This window comes from Varanus komodoensis, unplaced genomic scaffold, assembly GCF_004798865.1.
Source record: "Varanus komodoensis strain SLA01 unplaced genomic scaffold, ASM479886v1 scaffold109, whole genome shotgun sequence".
Taxonomy (NCBI): Eukaryota; Metazoa; Chordata; class Lepidosauria; order Squamata; family Varanidae; genus Varanus; species Varanus komodoensis.
In genome coordinates, this window is record NW_025335313.1 from 821,400 (window position 1) to 841,299 (window position 19,900).

General features: G+C 45.8%; 1 protein-coding gene across 1 annotated transcript in view; it reads right to left on the reverse strand.

The window, feature by feature from the left end:
- Positions 1 to 19,900, reverse strand: part of CARMIL2 (capping protein regulator and myosin 1 linker 2) — an 84,795-nt gene that overhangs the window by 4,208 nt on the left and 60,687 nt on the right. The window contains exons 32-38 of the mRNA XM_044419844.1: positions 7,378 to 7,481; positions 6,220 to 6,619; positions 5,185 to 5,304; positions 3,832 to 3,868; positions 2,227 to 2,298; positions 802 to 1,149; positions 467 to 574 (exon numbers count right to left, since the gene is read on the reverse strand). Coding sequence (XP_044275779.1) covers positions 467 to 574; positions 802 to 1,149; positions 2,227 to 2,298; positions 3,832 to 3,868; positions 5,185 to 5,304; positions 6,220 to 6,619; positions 7,378 to 7,481 — 1,189 coding nt within the window. The remainder of the gene's footprint in view (positions 1 to 466; positions 575 to 801; positions 1,150 to 2,226; positions 2,299 to 3,831; positions 3,869 to 5,184; positions 5,305 to 6,219; positions 6,620 to 7,377; positions 7,482 to 19,900) is intronic.

Genomic DNA, 19,900 nt, shown 5'->3' on the forward strand with positions numbered 1-19,900 from the left:
TGAAGGGCAAAAAGACATGCAGGCACCTTTGTGCCCCTAACTAATTGGAAATATTACTGTTTAAGCATAGCCAGGTCACCCAGTGATATATTATTATTGCTTGGTTATAATGATGGTATATGTTTTATATTGTACTACATAAGTAAATCTGTTTTTAAATATTTTTATATAAAAAGATTTGGAGAAGTGGCTTATCTGCAAAGCAAGATGTACAGAAGCAATTATTTCCCAGTGTGTTTCCAGCAGGAGCCACCTAGAAACTGCCAGCTGGATTCCAGGCACAGCCTTCATTTAGATATTGGTGGACACCCTGAGGCCCTCCAAATGCTCCTGCAATCCCTTATTTTTGCCTGTGCTAGTTCGGGCTGGTTTGTAAGCCAACCATTTGAAGGGCAACAACCTGCCCACCCCAGCACAGGTCTGCAACTTAATCCCCATAAAAGTATTCTCAGTATTCTGCACTTACGGTGCAGCTCTGCCGCACAGGCCTGGTCCCTGAGCTGTTCCTCGTGAACAGACATGGCCCTCCGGTTTGCCACAGGCTTCAGACGAGGTTTGGGTTTGAGCTGATTGTCTAAAAAGAAATGAATAAGGTTATACTCAGGCTGGCCTTTGCAAATTGCAGGGGAATTCTGGGGGCAGCCACGCCAGAAGCCCGGCTTCTCCAGCAAGCTGGGACACTGAGAATACATGCTGCCCTGTGCTCTGGCTTCTGTGGCTGTGAGGGAGGCTGGTAGAGAAACAAACAGTACAATTTTAGCGTTTTCAGAACCAGAAATCCTAGCACAAGCATTTACATACCTCCTGCAATCGTGTTTACGTCAGCATATGAATTCTGTAGTTCCGTAAATGACTCTCCTTCGGCCTTGCTTGTCCTCCTGACAGGATGAGGATCTGCTGTGCTTTTCCCAGTCCTTGGCAAACTGCTGCTCCAGCTCTCTCTCTCCTTCTGCTCTCTGGGGCTTGCTGGCTCCTGCATGGCCAGAGCTTTTCTCGGGGAAGAGCTGATTTCTGAACACTTGCCCTGGAGCTCTGCATTCAGTTGCTTCCCAAGAGCTTTCCAGCATAGTCTCCCCTCACTGGACCCACCGTTGGGCTCCGTACCAGTTCTGCCAGCAACATCGGTGGGACTGACGTGAACAGAGGGATCTGCAACAGAGTGCTACAGGCCATCAGTAGTTCATCCCATAAAGCGGGCTAGCATTTCTACCGCAAATTTTCTTGATCAGCAATTCTGTGATGGCTCCACATTTCCCAAGCGGCATTTCTTATCTGCTGTCTACTGATAATTCCATGATGCTTTGTTTCAGCTCCTCCTCCCTCAAGATGTTCAGGCCACGTACCTGAGTCTTCCTCCTAACTTTATTCATGCAACACACTTCTGCATGACTCATCCATCACTGCATACCCAATCCTAGTCTGATATTACACCACAGTAAATCTCTGGCAAAGGACTTTGGGACTGACTGTCTTGACAGAAAGAGCCAAAGTTACCCAAAATACCTTTCATCCATGTCAAAGTGGAGGAATGAGAAGCAGAAGTTTTGTTAGGGTCACTGTATTTTTTGTGGTGCAGCTTGCCTGCCCCATCAGTATACAGAACCCAGAAGGGAAACACTAAGGCTGGACAAAATGAAAAAAGAGAAGATATTTTCATAGATGCCAATGAAAACTCAGAATAACTAGTTTTTTTCATTTGTACCTTTGGAAGTACGTTATTTCCCATTTTGTCTACCCTATTAGCACACAAGTGTGACATGTAGAAGCTGCTTCTGTCTACCTTGCTCCTTTTGCTCAGTCTGCATAGCAGAAATGTTGTCCGAGTCTAATATGAAGAGACTGTGAAGTTATGTTCTGCCATTCCCTACCCAGCTGCTTGGCACTACATAAGGAGATTGCCCCATGACAATCCACGATGACATAGGAGATAAACTACATGATGTTAAATGCTAATGATTATTGGAAGCACAAGAGGAGGGGAGTGGGAATTTAATCCTTTCCTACCCGGCTGTGGCCCTGATTAAATTTGCTCTTCTGGAGCTATTACTTGCATTAGGAGCCAATCCCCATAGGCCCACCTCTACTCTGGCCCTGAGCTATGCATGGACACTGCAAACGCAGATACATGAACAGCTGAATTAATTGCCTCTGCTATGTGCCGAGAATGGAAAAACAGCATTTCAAGCCCCACGGAACAGATATTCCCAATGAAAAAAATGCACCTACCTGTGGACATGGAATGTGTGCGTGACTTCAAAGAGCAGGGAGGAGACTCGGTTGAGCAGTCCACGATATCCCCTAAAAATCAAACAGCCAATTCAGGGGGCCACCAAAAACTGGAAGGTGGGGGAGAATGAGGTCTAAAGGCAGCTCAAGGAGTTGCTCATCCAGGGTCCAGCTATAAACTGTAAAGGACTCTGAAGTTAGACCTAGATCCTGTTTGAGACTGTGAACAAGCGCCTAGAATGGTATGGTCTCAGAATTCAAGGTTGTGATAGAAGTCTTTTCATACAAGCCATTCCATACTCAGAAAAGTCGGGTGGAACAAAGAACCCTTGGTGGAATGCTTTGTGACATCTAGCTTTTTAGTGTGCAAAATGTGTTTTTAATGGAAAATAGCTTGAGAACAGATTATTAGGCTGGAGCTGGCCTAGGTGCCTGGATGAGATGCTGCCTGGGAACCCCATGTATAATCATATTCCATGTTTCCTACAAATGTCCTAACCTAAATGACTTAATTCCATCATGTCAGCTCCTACCTGCAGGCTGTAGGGGTGCCACCCATATGCAACCCTGAGTTGACCACCTCATGAGTTAAGCTTTGTTAACGCACACAAGCTAATTATATTGGGTGAAGGGAATTTATTTCCCCATCTGTTCTATTGGCTCAGCTAGAGATTTGGGAATCTTGCTGTGCGTTTCACAGATCCTGGATTCTGGCCTTGGGGACGCCACATGGCTGTAAGAGGTTGCTCTGGACTAGCTGCTCACTAGGCAGGAAATTATGGCAGTGTGCATGGCAATTTCTCTGAGCCTCACACACCAGCGAATCTGTGAGGAGATGGAACAGCTCCAGTTATTCCATCAATAAGCAGAGAGGGGGTAAATAAGGCATTTGTCATTATGAATGGTGGCTTTTGTTTGCAGCATAATTCCAACTTGTGCATTACCTCCCTGTGTCAGTGAAAACAGTATGTCAACCTCAGCTAGACATGTTTGGATTTCTAAGGAAGCACTTCGCCAAAGAAGGGGCAAGCGAGCAAACAAGGAAAACAAGAGACAGTGGGTGGAGAGGCCGTGGCATGAGCTCTGCTGTCTCCCTGAGAACATACTGGGGCTGTTTTCCCCTGCGGGCCCAGTAGATGTCATCCAAGCTTAACACATATTTATAGGTAGGTCTTCCTGTGCTTCTATCACTAAACTACCAGCTCATTGAAATGCTGCCTGTTGTTGGATACATTTCCAAGGGCCACTTTTTGGTTCAAAAGTATGAACATGTCTAAGGTGCCTATGAACCTGGGCTTCCCAAATTGGGACTGTAAACTATTTGCATCTGATAGCAACCTGCTTAAAAAGCATAGGGGAGTTTCAAAGGCAAGTTTTTGATGTGGCAGAGTTGTGAGGCATTTAGCATGTGCAAAACTTTGGATATGCCACATAAACTTTGGGATTCCTGGGCTGAATCTCCTTCGATCCAGAGAAGGTGGGGTGAGGTGAGGAAATTTGACTTAGGCACCTGGAAGTGAAAAATGTGCCTCCCTTACCTAGTACAGGCAGCAAACCTGATAAAAGGATGAACAGCAGGGAGGAGTGCAATCAATTGCCACTCACCATCAGAACCAGCTTTCTTGATCTCCCCATCTTTGCTCTGCAAAAAAGAAACAACAGCAATAAGGGAATAAAGGTAGTCATGCACGAGAAACAAGAATAACAAAACTTGGATCTAATTAGGCAGCCCTAATTTGTGCAAATTGTGCAGTTATTGGTTTCACATTTGCACAAATACTTCAAGCAATTTGGTGGAAGCTGAGCTCAAACTGGCCCAGTTCAGTCTGCTTTTGACTGTTGAGTCAGAAATACGTCAGAAACCTGTCAAGCTCAAACAGTGCAAGTTTTCCAATGCAGCACGTCTGTAAATAAACTCCCAGGGGAGGCTCCTTTCCTGAAAATGCACAGTTTGTAGAGTGGCTTTGATAAAGCAAGGAAAAGGAAATCCCGTGACTTGGCATGAAATGGAGAAGGACTCAGTCGGAGAGAGGCAAGAATTAGGATGTTTTGGGGACACGTTCGGTGAATGTATGAATGAGATTCATAAATAGGTTATACTATTACTAGAGCAGTGGTGGCAAACCCAGAGCCCTCTCAGCACGTGAGCCAAGTGGCCCCAGCATCAACCCAGCAGCCAAGCATCGGATAACGGCGCACACAGGGGCCATGCGCATGCTCGGAAAGGAGTAGTGGCACCAAGCGATGACGTCACGAGCCATGACTCATTAGCCGCGACTCGTCTGAGCTTTTGCATGGCCAGTCAGTGCGCTATGCTTGGACTGGCTGGGAGTTGTTTTTTCTAAACGAAAACCTCAGTATTCAGGTTTTATTGCAGTGCTGGCACTTTGCAATAAATAGGTGGGTTTTGGGTTGCAGTTTGGGCACTCAGTCTTTAAAAGGTTTGTCATCACTGTACTAGAGATTGCCTTCTCCAGGAATTTTGAATGACATTCTCTTAAACATCAGTATATCCCATTATGGTCAGTAACAGTATCTTGGAACTGGAATGCACCCCAAACTCACATAATCTGACTTTCTGCCAAAAAAGAGGGCCATGTATGCAGTAGCTACAATCATGGTCAAGCAATGGAAACAGGCAATCCCTTAGAATATGCATTTCCTTCAACAGAAGCCAACATTTCCTTATATTGTAAGAGGACCCAGACTTTAGCTGCACAATTCTAAAGTTGTTTACCAAGAAGTATTTTTTTCATTTTAAGACAACATTGGTACAGCAGTTTAGTTAAAATCAGATTAATCAAAGCCGACAAAGAAAAGACCAGCTCAACAACAAATTCCAACTCTCAATCTCATGACCAACCCTGCAAGAGAGTATCCAACCACAGCAGATGCCTACTTTGAGCTAGTGATGCAACTGCTAAAGGACCCCTCACCAAGGACCACACAGTCACTCACTTGCTTCTTTTTGCCTTCTGAGGACAACACCTTGGTGACACCAATCCGATGCAGCATGACATGGACACGCTGTTCGAAGGAACTGGGCAGTTCACCATCACTCCTCTCAAAGGGCCTTTTCTGTAGAGCAAATCACAGAACAAGCCTGAGTACCCTCAATGAGAAGGCAAGCTTGAATGACATTTACTGTTTCACCAGCTCAGGCTGTGAGCTTTGCTTAGCCAAGTCATGCAACCGAGCATAGCTGTCCTGCATATTCCCTTCAGCACACTTTGTGCAGGGGTCTATTTTGAGACTCGAGGGACCCTGACAGGATGGACAGACAAGTTAGCCTTGACCAGGCATCTTATTTCACAGATTGCCATCTGCTTTCCTCACACACCCATGCAACTGAATAGCTAGGAATACAATATTCTGTCCCATTCATCCTCCCCCTACCAAAAGCTGAAATGTCAGCCAGTGTCATTAAACATCCGTCCCCACAGATTCATTGCTAAGGAGACACAGCACTGCCATTTTTCACTCCTGTCTCCCTGGACTTGATTAGGCTGGGGTGGCAGGACGCATGACATCCATACACCACGAGGCAGGCAGCGACCTCGGGACACTTGGTGTCTCACGTGACTGGAGCGCGAAGCTTGTGCCCTTCAAAAGGCATCCTTTGAAGACAGCCTGATGGGGCTGCAGGTAGAAGCACAGAGAACTGCTGGGCCATCTCACTCTTACGTGTGCTGGGGAGGTGGCTATTTTATGTAATGGGGGTGGCGGCGGGGGGTGGCCACTGGACTCACCAGTGTCCCTCTCAAGAAAAAACTCGCATTCCTGATGTCTCAGGGAGCAAGATAAAAGAATTTCAGTGCTGGGCATGGCCGAAAGGGCCATAAGGCAGCTTGTTGTTAAAGTTAAGCAGGCCCAGGTTTGATCAGTGACAGGACGGGAGACTGTTTGGGAGCTTCCTGACTTTCCCAATGGAAGAATACTTAGATATAGAGAGCAAACAAATACGAAGTCATAGCTAAAATAGAAAAGACTCACCTTTTCATGCCTCACACCAAGTCCCTCTTCATCCTCCCCTGACAGGAGTATCAGGGACTGGGACTTGCCTTCCCTGGAGTATTTGGGCCTGGCCCTGCGAGCACTGTCTGGAGTCTGGCTTTGCTCCAGGTAGCCTCTACTCTCCACAGCCAGTCCTCCTTCCTCTGACTTACTTAGTGCTTTAGTTGATTCACTGGCTTTGCTGGGAGCCTTTAAAATGTCACTGATCATCAGCTTTCTGCCCCATGCTGCAGAGGGGCTTCCCTCTGGCTCTTTCTCTGGTCTGGTACCCCGACTTGACTTTGGCTTTTTGAAGGCAAAGAAGTGTCCTATTTTCTTCTTGAAGGTTCGAGAGCCAGAAGATATTGATGCTGCTAGGGAGCTTTCTAATGAAACGGGACTGCAACCAGACAGTAAAGAAAGAACAACACAATTACTCGAGGAGCTGCTTTCTCCCAAACACCCATTTTCCAGGGACTTCTGCATTTCCCCCTAATTCTAAAAGGTTGAAATGTCTCTCCTAAGACTTACTTACTGGTAGTAAAAGCTTTAAACTAAAATATGCTGGTGTTCTGGGCTTTTGACCCCACCTACCAATAGAATGAGGCCCACAAGAGCTTCTCTGAATGGATTTGGCTGAAGGAGGTTTCACAACCGTCTTAAGTGGATTTTCTTCAGTAAAGAAAAAGATGGAAGAACTGGTGGGAGAACACGGAAGGTCAAGAGTAGAAGATGACATGTACCTGCCCACCATAATCTGCCATAACTAAGGCAGGGCAATGGTGTCATAGAATCCTTGTCTGGAAGCAGCATAACTGTAACTTCACCAGAATGATTGGAAGCTACTCTGCTTAGCAGGGTATTAGATCATTAAGTCTGCACTGTCATTAGTCTATCTCAGAATTGATTGGACTCTTTTGTGGTAAGCAAAATAACCTATATCCTATATCTGATAAACATGCTTATTATGAAAACAGTTTGCAAACATTCATTAAACTTTCATCATGCTCAATTTTAAAAGGCTGGTACCATTAGTGCTAGCTGGTTCCTTGACTGCCACCTCACAGTCTAAAAAAAAGTAGACATGGTCCCAGCCCTTCCCCACCTCCTGATGATGACTGATTGGAAACTCCCAGGAAAGACAAAGTCTTCACTTACGGTAAGTGCTCATGAATCACCTTCTTTGTAAAGAACTCATCTAGGCCTTCATCAAGTCTAGCGATGCTTCTGTCTTCATCATTCTCTCGCACAGGCGGCTGCACCTACGAGCAAGTGCAGCACCAGAGTGGCAGGCAGAAAAAGCAAGAAGGGAATAACGGCACCGAAGAAAAAAAATTACCATGCAGCCTCCTTTCTTCAGTTTCATTATAAGATCAATGGGTGTCAATAAGCCATTCAACTAGACACTCATTCACACATTAATTAGGAAACATCCTTCAGTGTTTCACTCTAGAGCAACCTTAACTGGAACATCAGAGAAACACTAACTAGTAGGATAACCCACGATCGCTTATAAGCCACTGTGGGTTGATGTGCTCTCCAAACCCAGCACTGCTCTTGTGGTGGTTTCTGAGCCACCTCAACTACCCATAGCTTGTCATAGGGTTCATTTAACCCACCATGGGTTATTGCACAATCCAAACCCGGACAATGAAATACGCTGTTGTCAGAGCATGCAATGAGTTGCATGAGAAAAGTGTTGAAAACTTCAGCTGCTCCTTTTTTCATGAGCAGCTTGTTTTTCCAATCTCTGCCTGGCAACAGATTGCACTCAATCTTCTAATGGGAGATAGGTGTGTCATATCGCAATGGATCCCACTGCATGTTGAGGCCATATGGGCATCCACACTGGACATTAAAGCCTGGGATGATGCCGTGTTCAAGGATACTTTCCATATGCCCAGGCCAGCTTTTGATAATCTCTGTAGTTAGGCTAGTCATCTGCCACTTGGACACAAGCACGTGTACACACAACACCTTTTAACAAGCTAGCTTTCAGCATTGGCTACTTGGCAACTGTATTTGGAGTGGGAAGGAGAATGTGCATGTACTGAATAAGCAGAAAAAAATAAATGGCTTCCAAAAACTGGGATTCTCTCAGGTGGAGGTGTCTTGGATTCCATGTCCCTCCCCCAATCCTCACCATGGGGAGGAATACTAGAAGTGTTTCCACAGCATGGTACTCCAGGCATGTGTGGACAGCAAGGGCCAGTTTATAGACATCTTTGCAGGGGCATCCAGGAGAAGGCACTGCGATATTCTGGACCTTGCCTCTTGCAGATAAGCCTGCAACTAGATGGTTCGTCAGCATCCTGGACACAACAGTGAGTGGTGGGCCTATCCTGCCCCTCATCGGCAGGGCCCAGACTTTTGCTTTTCAGCCCAGACTAGCATGACCATAATATGCTCCAGAACAGTCAGGCAGAAAAACTTCAACTGCTGCAACAACTGTATAAGGCTGCTTGAGCAATGGGCATTTGGCTGCTTAAAGTCTCAGTTGTGCTCTCTGCATACTTTTCTGAATGCCACGGAAGACCCTGTGACAGAGGCAACAGTGATGCACTGCTTCCTGCCCAATATTTGCTAGTCAAGGGGGAGCAAGACCACCCTGTGCTTTGGAGGAAAGTAACGTTGCCCAGTTGACATGCATCTGGGAGAGCTCCCCCCGCCCCACGCCAGTCAACTCCAAACTGAACAATCAACTCACAAGGACATCTGACAGAGCCATGGTTGCCATACCAGTATGAATATCATGCATGTACTGTGTACTTGCTCCAAAGAGCCTGGCGGGTGCCTGGGTTTTGCTTAGCTCTGCATTGCAGGGTAGGAGTCGTCTTGCCCCATCCAACCTCCACCCAAGCCCTAGAGTCATCACAGGGGAAATATTGCCACAAACCACATTCCCTGTCACATATCCATTGGCACCTCCCATCCTGTCCAAAGTGCAGGTATCAATCCCATTTTAATCAGATTGCTGCTGGCCTGTAAAGGGCTTATATTCCACTCACTTTTATGCTGCTTTGTAATCAATAAAGGAGGGCTCTGGAAGGCTGTTGAGAGCACCAAATGTAAGTAGGGTGGGCAGTGGCAAACCAAGAAGAGAAATGTTCTGGTGTTCTAGAGAGGGAGGCTGAAGACTACAGAGGATGGAGGCAGGAAATGCAGGGAAGGCAGGGAGATGGCACAGAGGGAAGCTATGGGGCACTGTTGCCAGTGTTGTGTGCTAAAGACAGAGTGGCAAAATACAGAGGAAACACAACCATGAAACAAGGAGCGGGGGAAATAAGAGGGGGAAAAGAAAGGAGGAAATATCTTCATCAGGCTCTGGTGGGTGAAGTGGAGAAAGGAGGCCAGAGTGATGGAGGATGGAAAACGGCAGACAGGCACAAAAGATGGGAAGAATACATGAGTCCTGATCATGAAGCACACCAACAGGGAAAAACAGAATGACTCCATGGCGAGGGATCAATAGGGGGAAAAAACTGGTGACACAACAGTGACACAAGCAGTAGGGTTATCCTGAAGCTGCTGCAGAAGGGCCTGAGATGCATGCCGCTGCCCACTGGAGATCCAAGGGAGAACAGGGCAAATAGCGGGAGAGGGGGCAGAATCCCAGAAAAAGGTGGTCATCTGTCAAGAATTTTATCTGTGCTGCATGAGTAAAAATCCCAAGTGGGATTATGAGAACTTGTCCTATGTCATGCAAATATGACCAGGGCACAGAACTCTTAGCACTCTTCCTAGTTTCTGTGCAATGTTACCCAGAAATATGTGTGATACAAATATCCTCTCACTCATTTGGGATAGATCTTGGCAAGGGACTGGCTTGCTTCTGGGAAAACCCTGAGAGCTTTTTTCAGGATGTGGCTGCTTTCAGGGACTGGAACTGACTCCTCTACAAAACAACCCTTTCATCAGAAAAAGCTCCTGTTGGGTCTCAGAAAGATGACAGACGAGAGGAAAGCTGGTGAATGGGTGCACTTGGCATCTTGTTGGACATACGCTTTGTAAGACTTGGAACCTGGTAGTGCCTTTCTGCCCAACTTATGAAATCTACCTTGCAAATTCCTTTGATGTGAAGCTTTTTGAAACTTGCTAACTTTTAAACCAATACTGATTACTTCCTAATTGGACTATTGTAACGTGCTCTACGTGGGGCTGCCCTTGAAGATGGTCTGGATACTTCAGTTGGTTCAGAACAGAGCTGTCAGGATGTAAACAGGGACTGGCAGATAGGCACATATAAAGCCGGACCTTTACCATCTACACTGGCTACCAATTGAAGTCTGGGCCCAATTTAAGGTGTTGGTATAACCTATAAAGCCCTAAATGGTTTAGAACCTGGTTATCTGAGGGAGCATCTCCTCCCTTAAGATCTGGATTGGAGGTCCTTCTTTGGGAGCCCTCTATGAAGGAGATTAGGAAGGTGGCTACCTGTAGAAGGGACTTCTCTGTGGTGGCACCTCGGTTATGGAATATACTCCCCAGGGAGGTTTGCCTGGCGCCAACACTTTATTCTTTTTGGCACCAGGCCAAAACACTTTTATTTCCCTTTTTATTTTAAGGTTTAGATTGCGAATTTAATTGAGGTTTTAACAGAATGGATGCTGTGCCTTACTTTGTTATATTGTAAAGCCGTCCCAAGATAATTTTGTAGTGGACAGTATACAGCAGCTTTAAATAAATAAATAAATGAGCAGACAATAAAAAAGTTTCATCCTGCCAAACTGATTTCATTTTTTAATAGGACAATTTCCCTGGGATAGCAGGAATTCTGTGGACATCATCTATCTTGACTTCAGCAAAACTTTTGACAAAATGCCCCATAACATCCTGATTAGCAAACTAGCTAAATGTGGGCTGGATGGGACAATAATCAGGTGGATCCAGAGTTAGCTATAGAATCGGACTCAAAGAGTGCTCATCAATGGCACCTTCTCAAACTGGGGAGAGGTAACAAGTGGGGTACCACAGAATTCAGTCCTGGGCCCAGTGCTCTTCAACATTTTCATTAATGACTTGGATGAGGAAGTGCAGGGAACAATGATCAAATCTGCAAATGATACAAAACTTGGTGGGATAGCTAATACCCTGAAAGACGGATAGAAGATTCAAGGTGAACTTGATAGGTTGGGGTGCTCGACTAAAAAGAATGAAATTCAATAGGGGCAAATGTCAAGTTCTGCCCCTAGGAAAAAGAAACCAAATACACCGGTACAAGATGGGGAGAACTTGGCTCAGCAATACTGCAAGTGAGAAGGATCTTGGAATTGTTATAAACCACAAGCTGAATATGAGTCAAGGGCAAATGCTATTGTAGGCTGCATTAATAAAAGTATCACTTCCAAATCACATAACGTACTAGTTCCCCTTTACTCAGCACTGGTTAGGACTCATCTGGAGTCCTGTGTCCAGTTCTGGGCACCACAGTTTAAGAATGATGCAGACAACCTGGAAAGGGTTCAGAGGAGGGCATGAAGGATGATCCAGGGACTGGAAACAAAGCCCTATGAGGAGAGATTGAAATAATTAAGCATGTTTAGCCTTGAGAAGAGAAGACTGAGGGGAGATATGACAGCTCTGCAAGTACTTGAAAGACTGTCACAAAGAGGAAGTTCTTGATCATCCCAGAGCGCAGGATACGAAATAACAGGCTCAAGCTGCAGGAAGTCAGGTTCTGACTGAACATCAGGAAGAACTTCCTGACTGTTCCAGCCGTATGAGAATGAAACCAATGACCTGTGCAGGTTGTGGGATCTCCCACACTAGAAGCATCCAAGATGCAACTGGATAGCCATCTGAGAGGGATGGTTTAACTTGGCGTTCTCCGCTGAGCAGGGGGTTGGACCTGATAGCCCTCCGGCCTCTTCCAGCTTGACCATTCTATGGTTCTATCAAGGCATTTTCATGCTGCCTTATCATGACACATCCTGACTTGTGACGCAGCTCACATTTACTACGGCACCATTGGAAATGAATTCAGCAGTAGCACAACGAATTATGTTGTTCTTTGTAGTGAACTGAGTTTGCGCTGAAACCATATCCCATTCGCTTGCATGGATTCATACAATCCATAGTCACAAGGGAGTCAGTGATTACGACATCAGTTGTGGACATTTTGCAGCATTTTGCTAGTTGGTGAACACTAGTGACAGTTTGTCAAACACAAAGTAAAGCCTGCATGAGTGGGACTAGTGGGTTAGTCTCAACAAAGAGGCTCCCCTTGGTTGATTGCTTTGGTGTATACAAGTAACATTCCATTTGTTTGAACCATAAACCATTGAAAACAAACAGGGCAAAGTGGACTACATATAAATCTTTGTTGTTGTTAGTCGTGAAGTCGTGTCCGACCCATCGCGACCCCATGGACAACACTCCTCCAGGCCTTCCTGTCCTCCACCATCCCCCGAAGTCCACCTAAACTCACACCGACTGCTTCAGTGACTCCATCCAGCCAACTCATCCTCTGCCGTCCCCTTCTTCTTTTGCCATCTAGTGTCCCTATATAAATCTTTACCAAAGCACATAACTAACCACCGGAGACTAAAAGGGATGGGCTCAAATCCAGAGAACATCATGCTAAAGTCACACAAATTAGTTGTACCTAATATATGTGTTTTTTTTTAAATCTCAGTGGTATTTTAGTGTGTCGTGTTCTGCAGTCCAAATCCTGGGAAAGTCAGTAACGCTGATTCATATCAGACATAAATTAGTTGCAATTAACTTACCAAAAAAGTGTGATTAATTTCCTCTGGATATGGACCACAGTATATAACCAAAAAGAACACAACAATATAAGATTGAAACAGACCCTGGAAAGTTCTTTCAGAGGTACACAGACAAATACAAATACTAAAATGCATGCAAAATAGCCAGTGATGTGGATCCACATATATTTGTCTAGTTTTTCCATAAATTTCACCAGCACTCTCATCCTTCCAATAACTTTGGATGCAATACCTCTCTTACAGATGGTTATGGAGCAACATTAGTGCCATGTCATCTATTTTATTTTATTTTTTGTATTTATTTGATGAATTTTTTGTATTTAATATGGGATTTTAATGATTGTAAGCCGCCCCGAGGCTCATGCAATGGGGCGGCATATAAGATGTTTAAATAAATAAATAAAATCATATATGGCATCACTGATATCTGAAAATGACAAAGGCTTTCCTCAAGAGAAACCTGGTTAATTCTCCAATCCACATTTAAAAAAAAATGATGAACATGGTAATTTTAGTTGAAGACAAGCATAGCCTCTCCTATCGGTCTACTCCAGCAGTGCAGAATCTCTAGGCCATAACTGAAATCCGGGCAGTCGGGGCTTCTAGTCTGATCCTCTGGCTTACCCTTTTCCCAAGAACCAGCAGTTTGGCAGCTTTTGTGTCCCACTTCTAAACAGCTGAAATGCTTCTCCTAAGGCTAAGTTGCTGGAGAAAACCCCTGCGAGTCCCTTGGACTGCAAGACAATCAAACCGGTCAGTCCTAGAGGAGATCAACCCAGACTGCTCTTTAGAAGGCCAGATGCTGAAGATGAATCTCAAATACTTTGGCCACCTAATGAGAAGGAAGGACTCCCTGGAGAAGAGCCTAATGCTGGGAACAATAGATGGCAAAAGAAGAAGGGTCGGATGCGACTTCAGGACTAACAACATCAACAAAGGCTAAGTTGCCGACAGCAAGAGCTTCACGCTACAGTATGCTGGTCCTCTGCCCCACTACTGGAATGCCGTACCAAAGAGCTTCTCTGCAATGGAGTTTGCTCCCTGGGCTGAAACAGATTCTGCACCATTGATCTACTGCTCCCCTATTTTGCTTTCCTTGCTTTGCTAATCCCTTGAGTAAGAAGTTTAGAAGCTCTTTCTAAGGCACACAGTGGATGCTCCAAATGCAGAAAGTTTCCTTTCCAACATACCAGCAGGCTGCAGAGTGGAACCCAAGCAAAATACGTTCCCACAAGGAGGGCTCCTCTCGTAGTCTCAGCTTCCATGCATTTGCGGGGTTTCAGTCAATGGCAGTAGCCCTTCATTTGGGGGAGGCTGGAGCCTCGTGTTGGCAGAGCAGGATGTGAGCCACCAAGCAAACTCTCAGGACACACACCTCTGCCTTGCAGCACATCCACACCTCTGCACCTGCCCAAATCCTGTCAAGTCAAGCAATCCAGCAATCAGGATCTGAATCGGTAGTGCTTTCACCAAAGGAAATGACAATCAAAATATGCCCCATGATTCATGATTTCAAACTCTGATGGCAGAGGAAGCGGAAGCCATGTAGCAAGTGATAAATGAAGAAGCAAGAGGCCTTTGTGTGGGCTCCAGTAGCGGCCCAAAGACACCAGCCAGCTCAGTGCATGATATGGAACCGAGGCAGACTATCAGCAGACGAGCAAAGCGGGGAGTGAGGCAGGCCAGGGAATCACATGGTACTGCCGCATGCTAGCTAAAGGTGTCCTGTGCTCTCCTGCGTCTACTTCAGGGAAGGTGGTTGTACTGCAAGTTCAGGCTAAGCACACCTGACAGCCTCCTATCGACTGCAAGTTGGTTTACCTCGGCTGCAAACAGTGTAGGCTACTTATCGCAGTGCGCAGGCCAGAGGGGAAGTTCCCAGCAAAACCAAGGCTCCCTGGTGCATTGTTGTGCCTCGGGAAATATGTTGTCTAGATCAGGCAGGCTGTCTTTTGGGCCACAGGCACATCCGGCAGTTTAAGACGCTGCCCGCAGCGCTCCCATAAAATGGCTACTGTGTGAGTCATGGTAAACGACAAGGACCTTGCCCCCAATGAGTACGGTGCAGAAGTGGGATCTGAGTCCTGACATATTTTACAACTACCTTGAGCTCACAGTTCTCAGCACCAACAGAAACCTGAAACCAACGGAAATTATTTATCTTTTTTCTTCTTTAAGTGGGAAGGGATAGAGCACCTTGGTAAGCGTCAAGGCAAGTATCTGGGGGCACATGGTGCCCATGGGCATCTTGTTCCCTGCACCCATTCTAAGCAAATGCACGCATTGCTCATCCTGGAGGGTGCACCCATCTTGCACCATGAAACTCATCTCCTTTAAAATTCCCTGCATTTCAGAGCACATTCAGAGATCATTCTGTTATTAAAATAAAAAAATAGTGGCCATCTTCTATGACTAGTCATACTAGAACATGGATAATCTGAGCAGCACAGAGAGCAGAATACATCAGGAGTGAGTGAGTGAGTGAGTGTGTGTGTGTGAGAGAGAGAGAGGGAGAGGGAGAGGGAGAGGGAGAGGGAGAAATACCATATATTTGCTCCAAGTCATGTGGAATCCCCAATGTGTCTCTGCAGAAGATGCTGTGAGCTTTAACAGCAACAATAATTTTTAAAAATCAGCATACAGGAGGTGTTGGCTGTTTTCCTAAGTTTAAAGCCAATTTGCAATTCCTTGAAATCACACAACACGCTGTTGTCTAGCTTCGTGAACTAAGGGAGTATCTATACAGGGTTACCATCTGACTGGTTAGCCTAATCAGATTGTTTGGTTCTCACAGAGTTTATTTTTAACTTCAGATTTAATGTTAGGCAATTTGAACTCTGCATATGGAATCGATGAACGCAAATGAAAGTTGGTGGGACTTGAGAGCTATCATGGGAGTGTGAACAAGCTTACCTGACACTGTGAAGCCTGGAGAACTCCTATGAACAAGAACGCTAGTGAGCCTCAGGCACTATAATATCATTTATCAAATACCATCCAAAATCTTGCAGGGTTATTCATAGCTCCTGTCAGTTTAAGGGCAAGGGCCACATCACAGTGGAAAAACACAAACTTTGCAGAAGTTTCCAAGTCAAGCACTGGAAATGCCAGTAAAAAGCTCATGTAATGGGAAAGTCCTTTTAGCCCAGTGAGGTCTGCTACTCTGAGTAAGGAACTACCCTGAGCTAGAAGGACCAGTGTTTTGACTTGGCATATTTGGCACAAAAAGAGGGAAAGTAGAGAGAGAATGAGTAAGATGAGAGGGAGGGGTTATCGAGGCACATCCTGACACAGCCCATCTGCCACGTATTGTGGCCTGTCAGAGGCTTGTCCCCAATGGAGTTCTACTGAGCCTCTGGATGGGTCACCCTACACAGCTCTTGGCTTCTTCATTCAGCTTGGCTGACCCTTCCAGATAGGCCACTTTGCAACAATGCCAGTGACTCCTGCATTAAATAGTTAATCTAGTTAGTCCTCTTACTGTAGAAATGGCAGGGGATTCAGTGGGTTCAGACGGGCCAAAGAGCCACGGTTTCGGTCCCGAAGGCTTAATCTGACAGGTTAGTATGCACCATGCATCTCCCCATATCGCCACTCAAAAGCAGGCTTCCCACTGCATTTATTCAGGAGAAACTTGTACTGCTCAAGCACAGGGCGAGTGCCTTTAGAGCCACAGGATAAGCTCTGGCTGTTATTCATTCTCCTGCCCTCACTCTCATGCATAGGCTTCAACGATGCTTCAGCGGTTCCTTGCCAACCCTCCATTGAAAGGAGCTGTGGCAGTTTAAGAGCATGGCCAGCAATGCCCATTAATCTGCACAAGAGCCAATAAGCCATGCAAAGTACAGCACAGCCCAGCTAGCACACTTGTTACTACAAACAGTTCCCTCAAACTATTTCTACTAAAAATGACTTTTATGAGGACCTATCAACAACCTTACTAGCTCCATCACCCAACTTACCCCATTGCCTCCACTTCTGAAGCCAGGTGAGGTGTCAGGGGCAACAAGATCTTTCCCCTCTTGATAATCCAAGCTGTAATTACATTTCCCTCACATTGCTAAAAAGACTATAGATACGCAGGCACACACGGAAGTTAATGCATGATCAGCTGCCAAGCTGAAAGAAGCAGGGCAGGCGGAAATGTGCTCCAGCCAGGGATGCTCATGAGGCTTCTGGTTTCTCAGAGGCATGTGGTCTTGCTTCCAAGTATATGCATCTAAGAAACGTTAACAATTCCAGTTCTGAATCATCTAGCTCAGCCCTCTGCTTCCAGCAGCAGCCAAGCAAATGCCCTTGGGAAAGTGACGCCAGATAGTCATCCTACTGCCCACTCCCCGTATCACATCACCAGGGCAGGCCCACACCGCAGAAGGGGTCCCCCTCAGGCTCTGCTCCTCCTCCTCCTCCTCATTTTCTGCATGTTCTCCCCCCAAGGAATGGTAGGGACTGAGCCCAGAGGGAGAAGGCAAGTTCGTGAGCAATGGGGGTGAGGTTTAGGGAACCCAGAGAGCAGCCTACCCAGTAAGACCACCACTACCACCCACAAATCAGGACACAGCATCGGATATACTGCCTGTAAATACTAGGGACCCCGTGTGACATATAGGTGATGCACTATTCAGAAAGCTCTCCTCCATGAAGCCATTTATTCCTGTTAAAATGTACCAGAGGCCACACTTCATGCCTTGGCAAGAATTCCATATATTTAAAGTGTGCATAAGTCCTAATATTACTTGCAGTAAGCTTAATGGAACGGACCTGGGTTCAATTATTAAGCTTTGCTTCCAGAACTGGCAAGGGGAGAGATCATGAGAAAGGAATACAGCAAGCCCCATCAATGCATCAACACTGATGCATTCCCCTCTATCCCCAATATACACACCTAAGCACACATGTTTCTTCATGCGTTGGGATGCAGCTTTAATTGTCCGATGCTCAGACTCAGTGGCATCCTGAGGAGGTTCTGAGTCCCATGAGCTGTATTTCAGGGAAGGAGACTCCTCAGCCTTCTAGGTTTGAGGGTGCACCCCCCCCCCCCCCAGCCCTCAGAGCCAGCCTCTGCAGCCAGCTCCTGTATGGCTTCTCCTGTTCCTCAGCTGTGCCTGCAGAAACAGCTGGCCCTTTGAAGCATCCAGCAGGGGTGCAGCCTCTAAAACCCTGGCCCTGCCAGGCTTCTTGAGGCCTCTGTTGGCTGCAGTCCCTTCCTGGGATAACTAACAGCTCTGCACAGAATGCTGTCTAGGTCTTGACAATTCCTTACCTTGAGGTGACCCTGCTCTGCTGGGGCTGACTGTGCTTTACCCGATGTGATCCCTTTGCCTGCCACAGAACCACCTTCCTTTGAGTGTCAAACCAAGCCAGGACGTGGCACTTACTGTAATTAATCAGAAAGAACCACTGCCCTTTTTAGAGCTTGTCACGGCACAAAGGAATCTGAATGGATGTGTGAGATCTTAAACATGTATTTATATGTGCACAGATACACATGCATGAGGATTGTGACCTCCATGCAATTTGCTCTGGCTCAGACTTGGAGTGGATCTTGGGGTTCTAGGAAAAACTAAAGCAGATCCTGCAAGCCTAAAGCCAGCCATCCCTGTGCAAATTCACCCAGACACAGCAAGGCAGCAACATTTTCCATATGTTTGCGGGAGGATCTGATCAGGGCTTCAAGGGCAAAGTCCCATAAAAACAGTCTCTTTGGCAGGACAGCTGTCAGAAGATAGAGTGGACAGCCCCTTCCCTACTCCAGGTACACTCAGGTGTGCTGCCTGCAGGAGTATGGAATTGTCAACATCTCCGGAGTGTGTTAGGTTGGGGAAGGCTGCACAGGAGTTTGTTAAGAGGGTCATTTACAACTGGGTTGTACTGTGAACAGTAGGCATACTCTGACTGGGTTCAGACAGCATGGTAAACAACACTCAGGGGTTGTGTACACATTGAGTGAGGGTTATTATTGAACTGTGGCTTATCTTGGTGATTAAACTCAACCATGCTAGCAAACCATGGTTTGTTAGACTTGGAACAGCCTACTAGATAACCCAGGGTTTAGTGATTTTTTTTGTGATTAACAAACCATGGCTTCTTAACACAACCTGGGTGGGGCAGCACAATAACCCATGTTTCAGGAACAAGCTACAATTCAATGACAACCTATAATCAGCCCCTGAGTGTAGGTTATTGTGTTTTCTGAACCCAGCCTCCATGTATATAGACAGAAATCCTGCGGCTGAATATATCAATCCTTGGAAGTTGTATGAATTGCAGCAATGATCTAATGCATGCTTACTCAGAAGTAACATAGTCCTATTGATTTCAGTGGGGCTTGTGCTTAGAATAGCAGCTTTTGTTTGTTCTGTCAAACTCTAAAGAGGTCTAGATGCAATTTTCTAGCTCTGATTTTTTATGATCATTCCAACCTACTATGAGTTTGGAGTGCAGGACTGGATGGAGCTTTGGACTGGTCAAATCTTTATCACAGTATAGCAGCTCGGTGGTATAGCAGACTGGAGCAATCTCCTTGCTTGGCCATGGAAACTCACTCAATGGTCATAGATGAGCTACAAGTTCTTATTCTCAGCCTACCCAACTTAAACTTCATGCAATATGCAGATAATAATACAGGCCTATCTTCTAAGGCTGTTGTAAGTATTGCTAAGAGAATGTATGGAAGACAGTTAAGCACTTAAAAGCCTTTCTTGCATTCCTAAATTAGGGAGTGGGATGCAGGCAAGGGAGGAAAGGGTCTATCACCTTGAGAAAGCACCTAATTGTTCAAAGAAAGTAGCTAAAGTCCTTTGGTGGTCCTTTTTTGAGTCTGTTTCCCCTGTTGCTTCTGGAATGAATGAAAGCTGCCTATTTCACCCACTGACTTAATCGCAGGGGATAAATTCGTTGTAGGGGAAAAGGAGAAGGTACCAAATAAAGACCTTTGACCTCTCTATTCATGC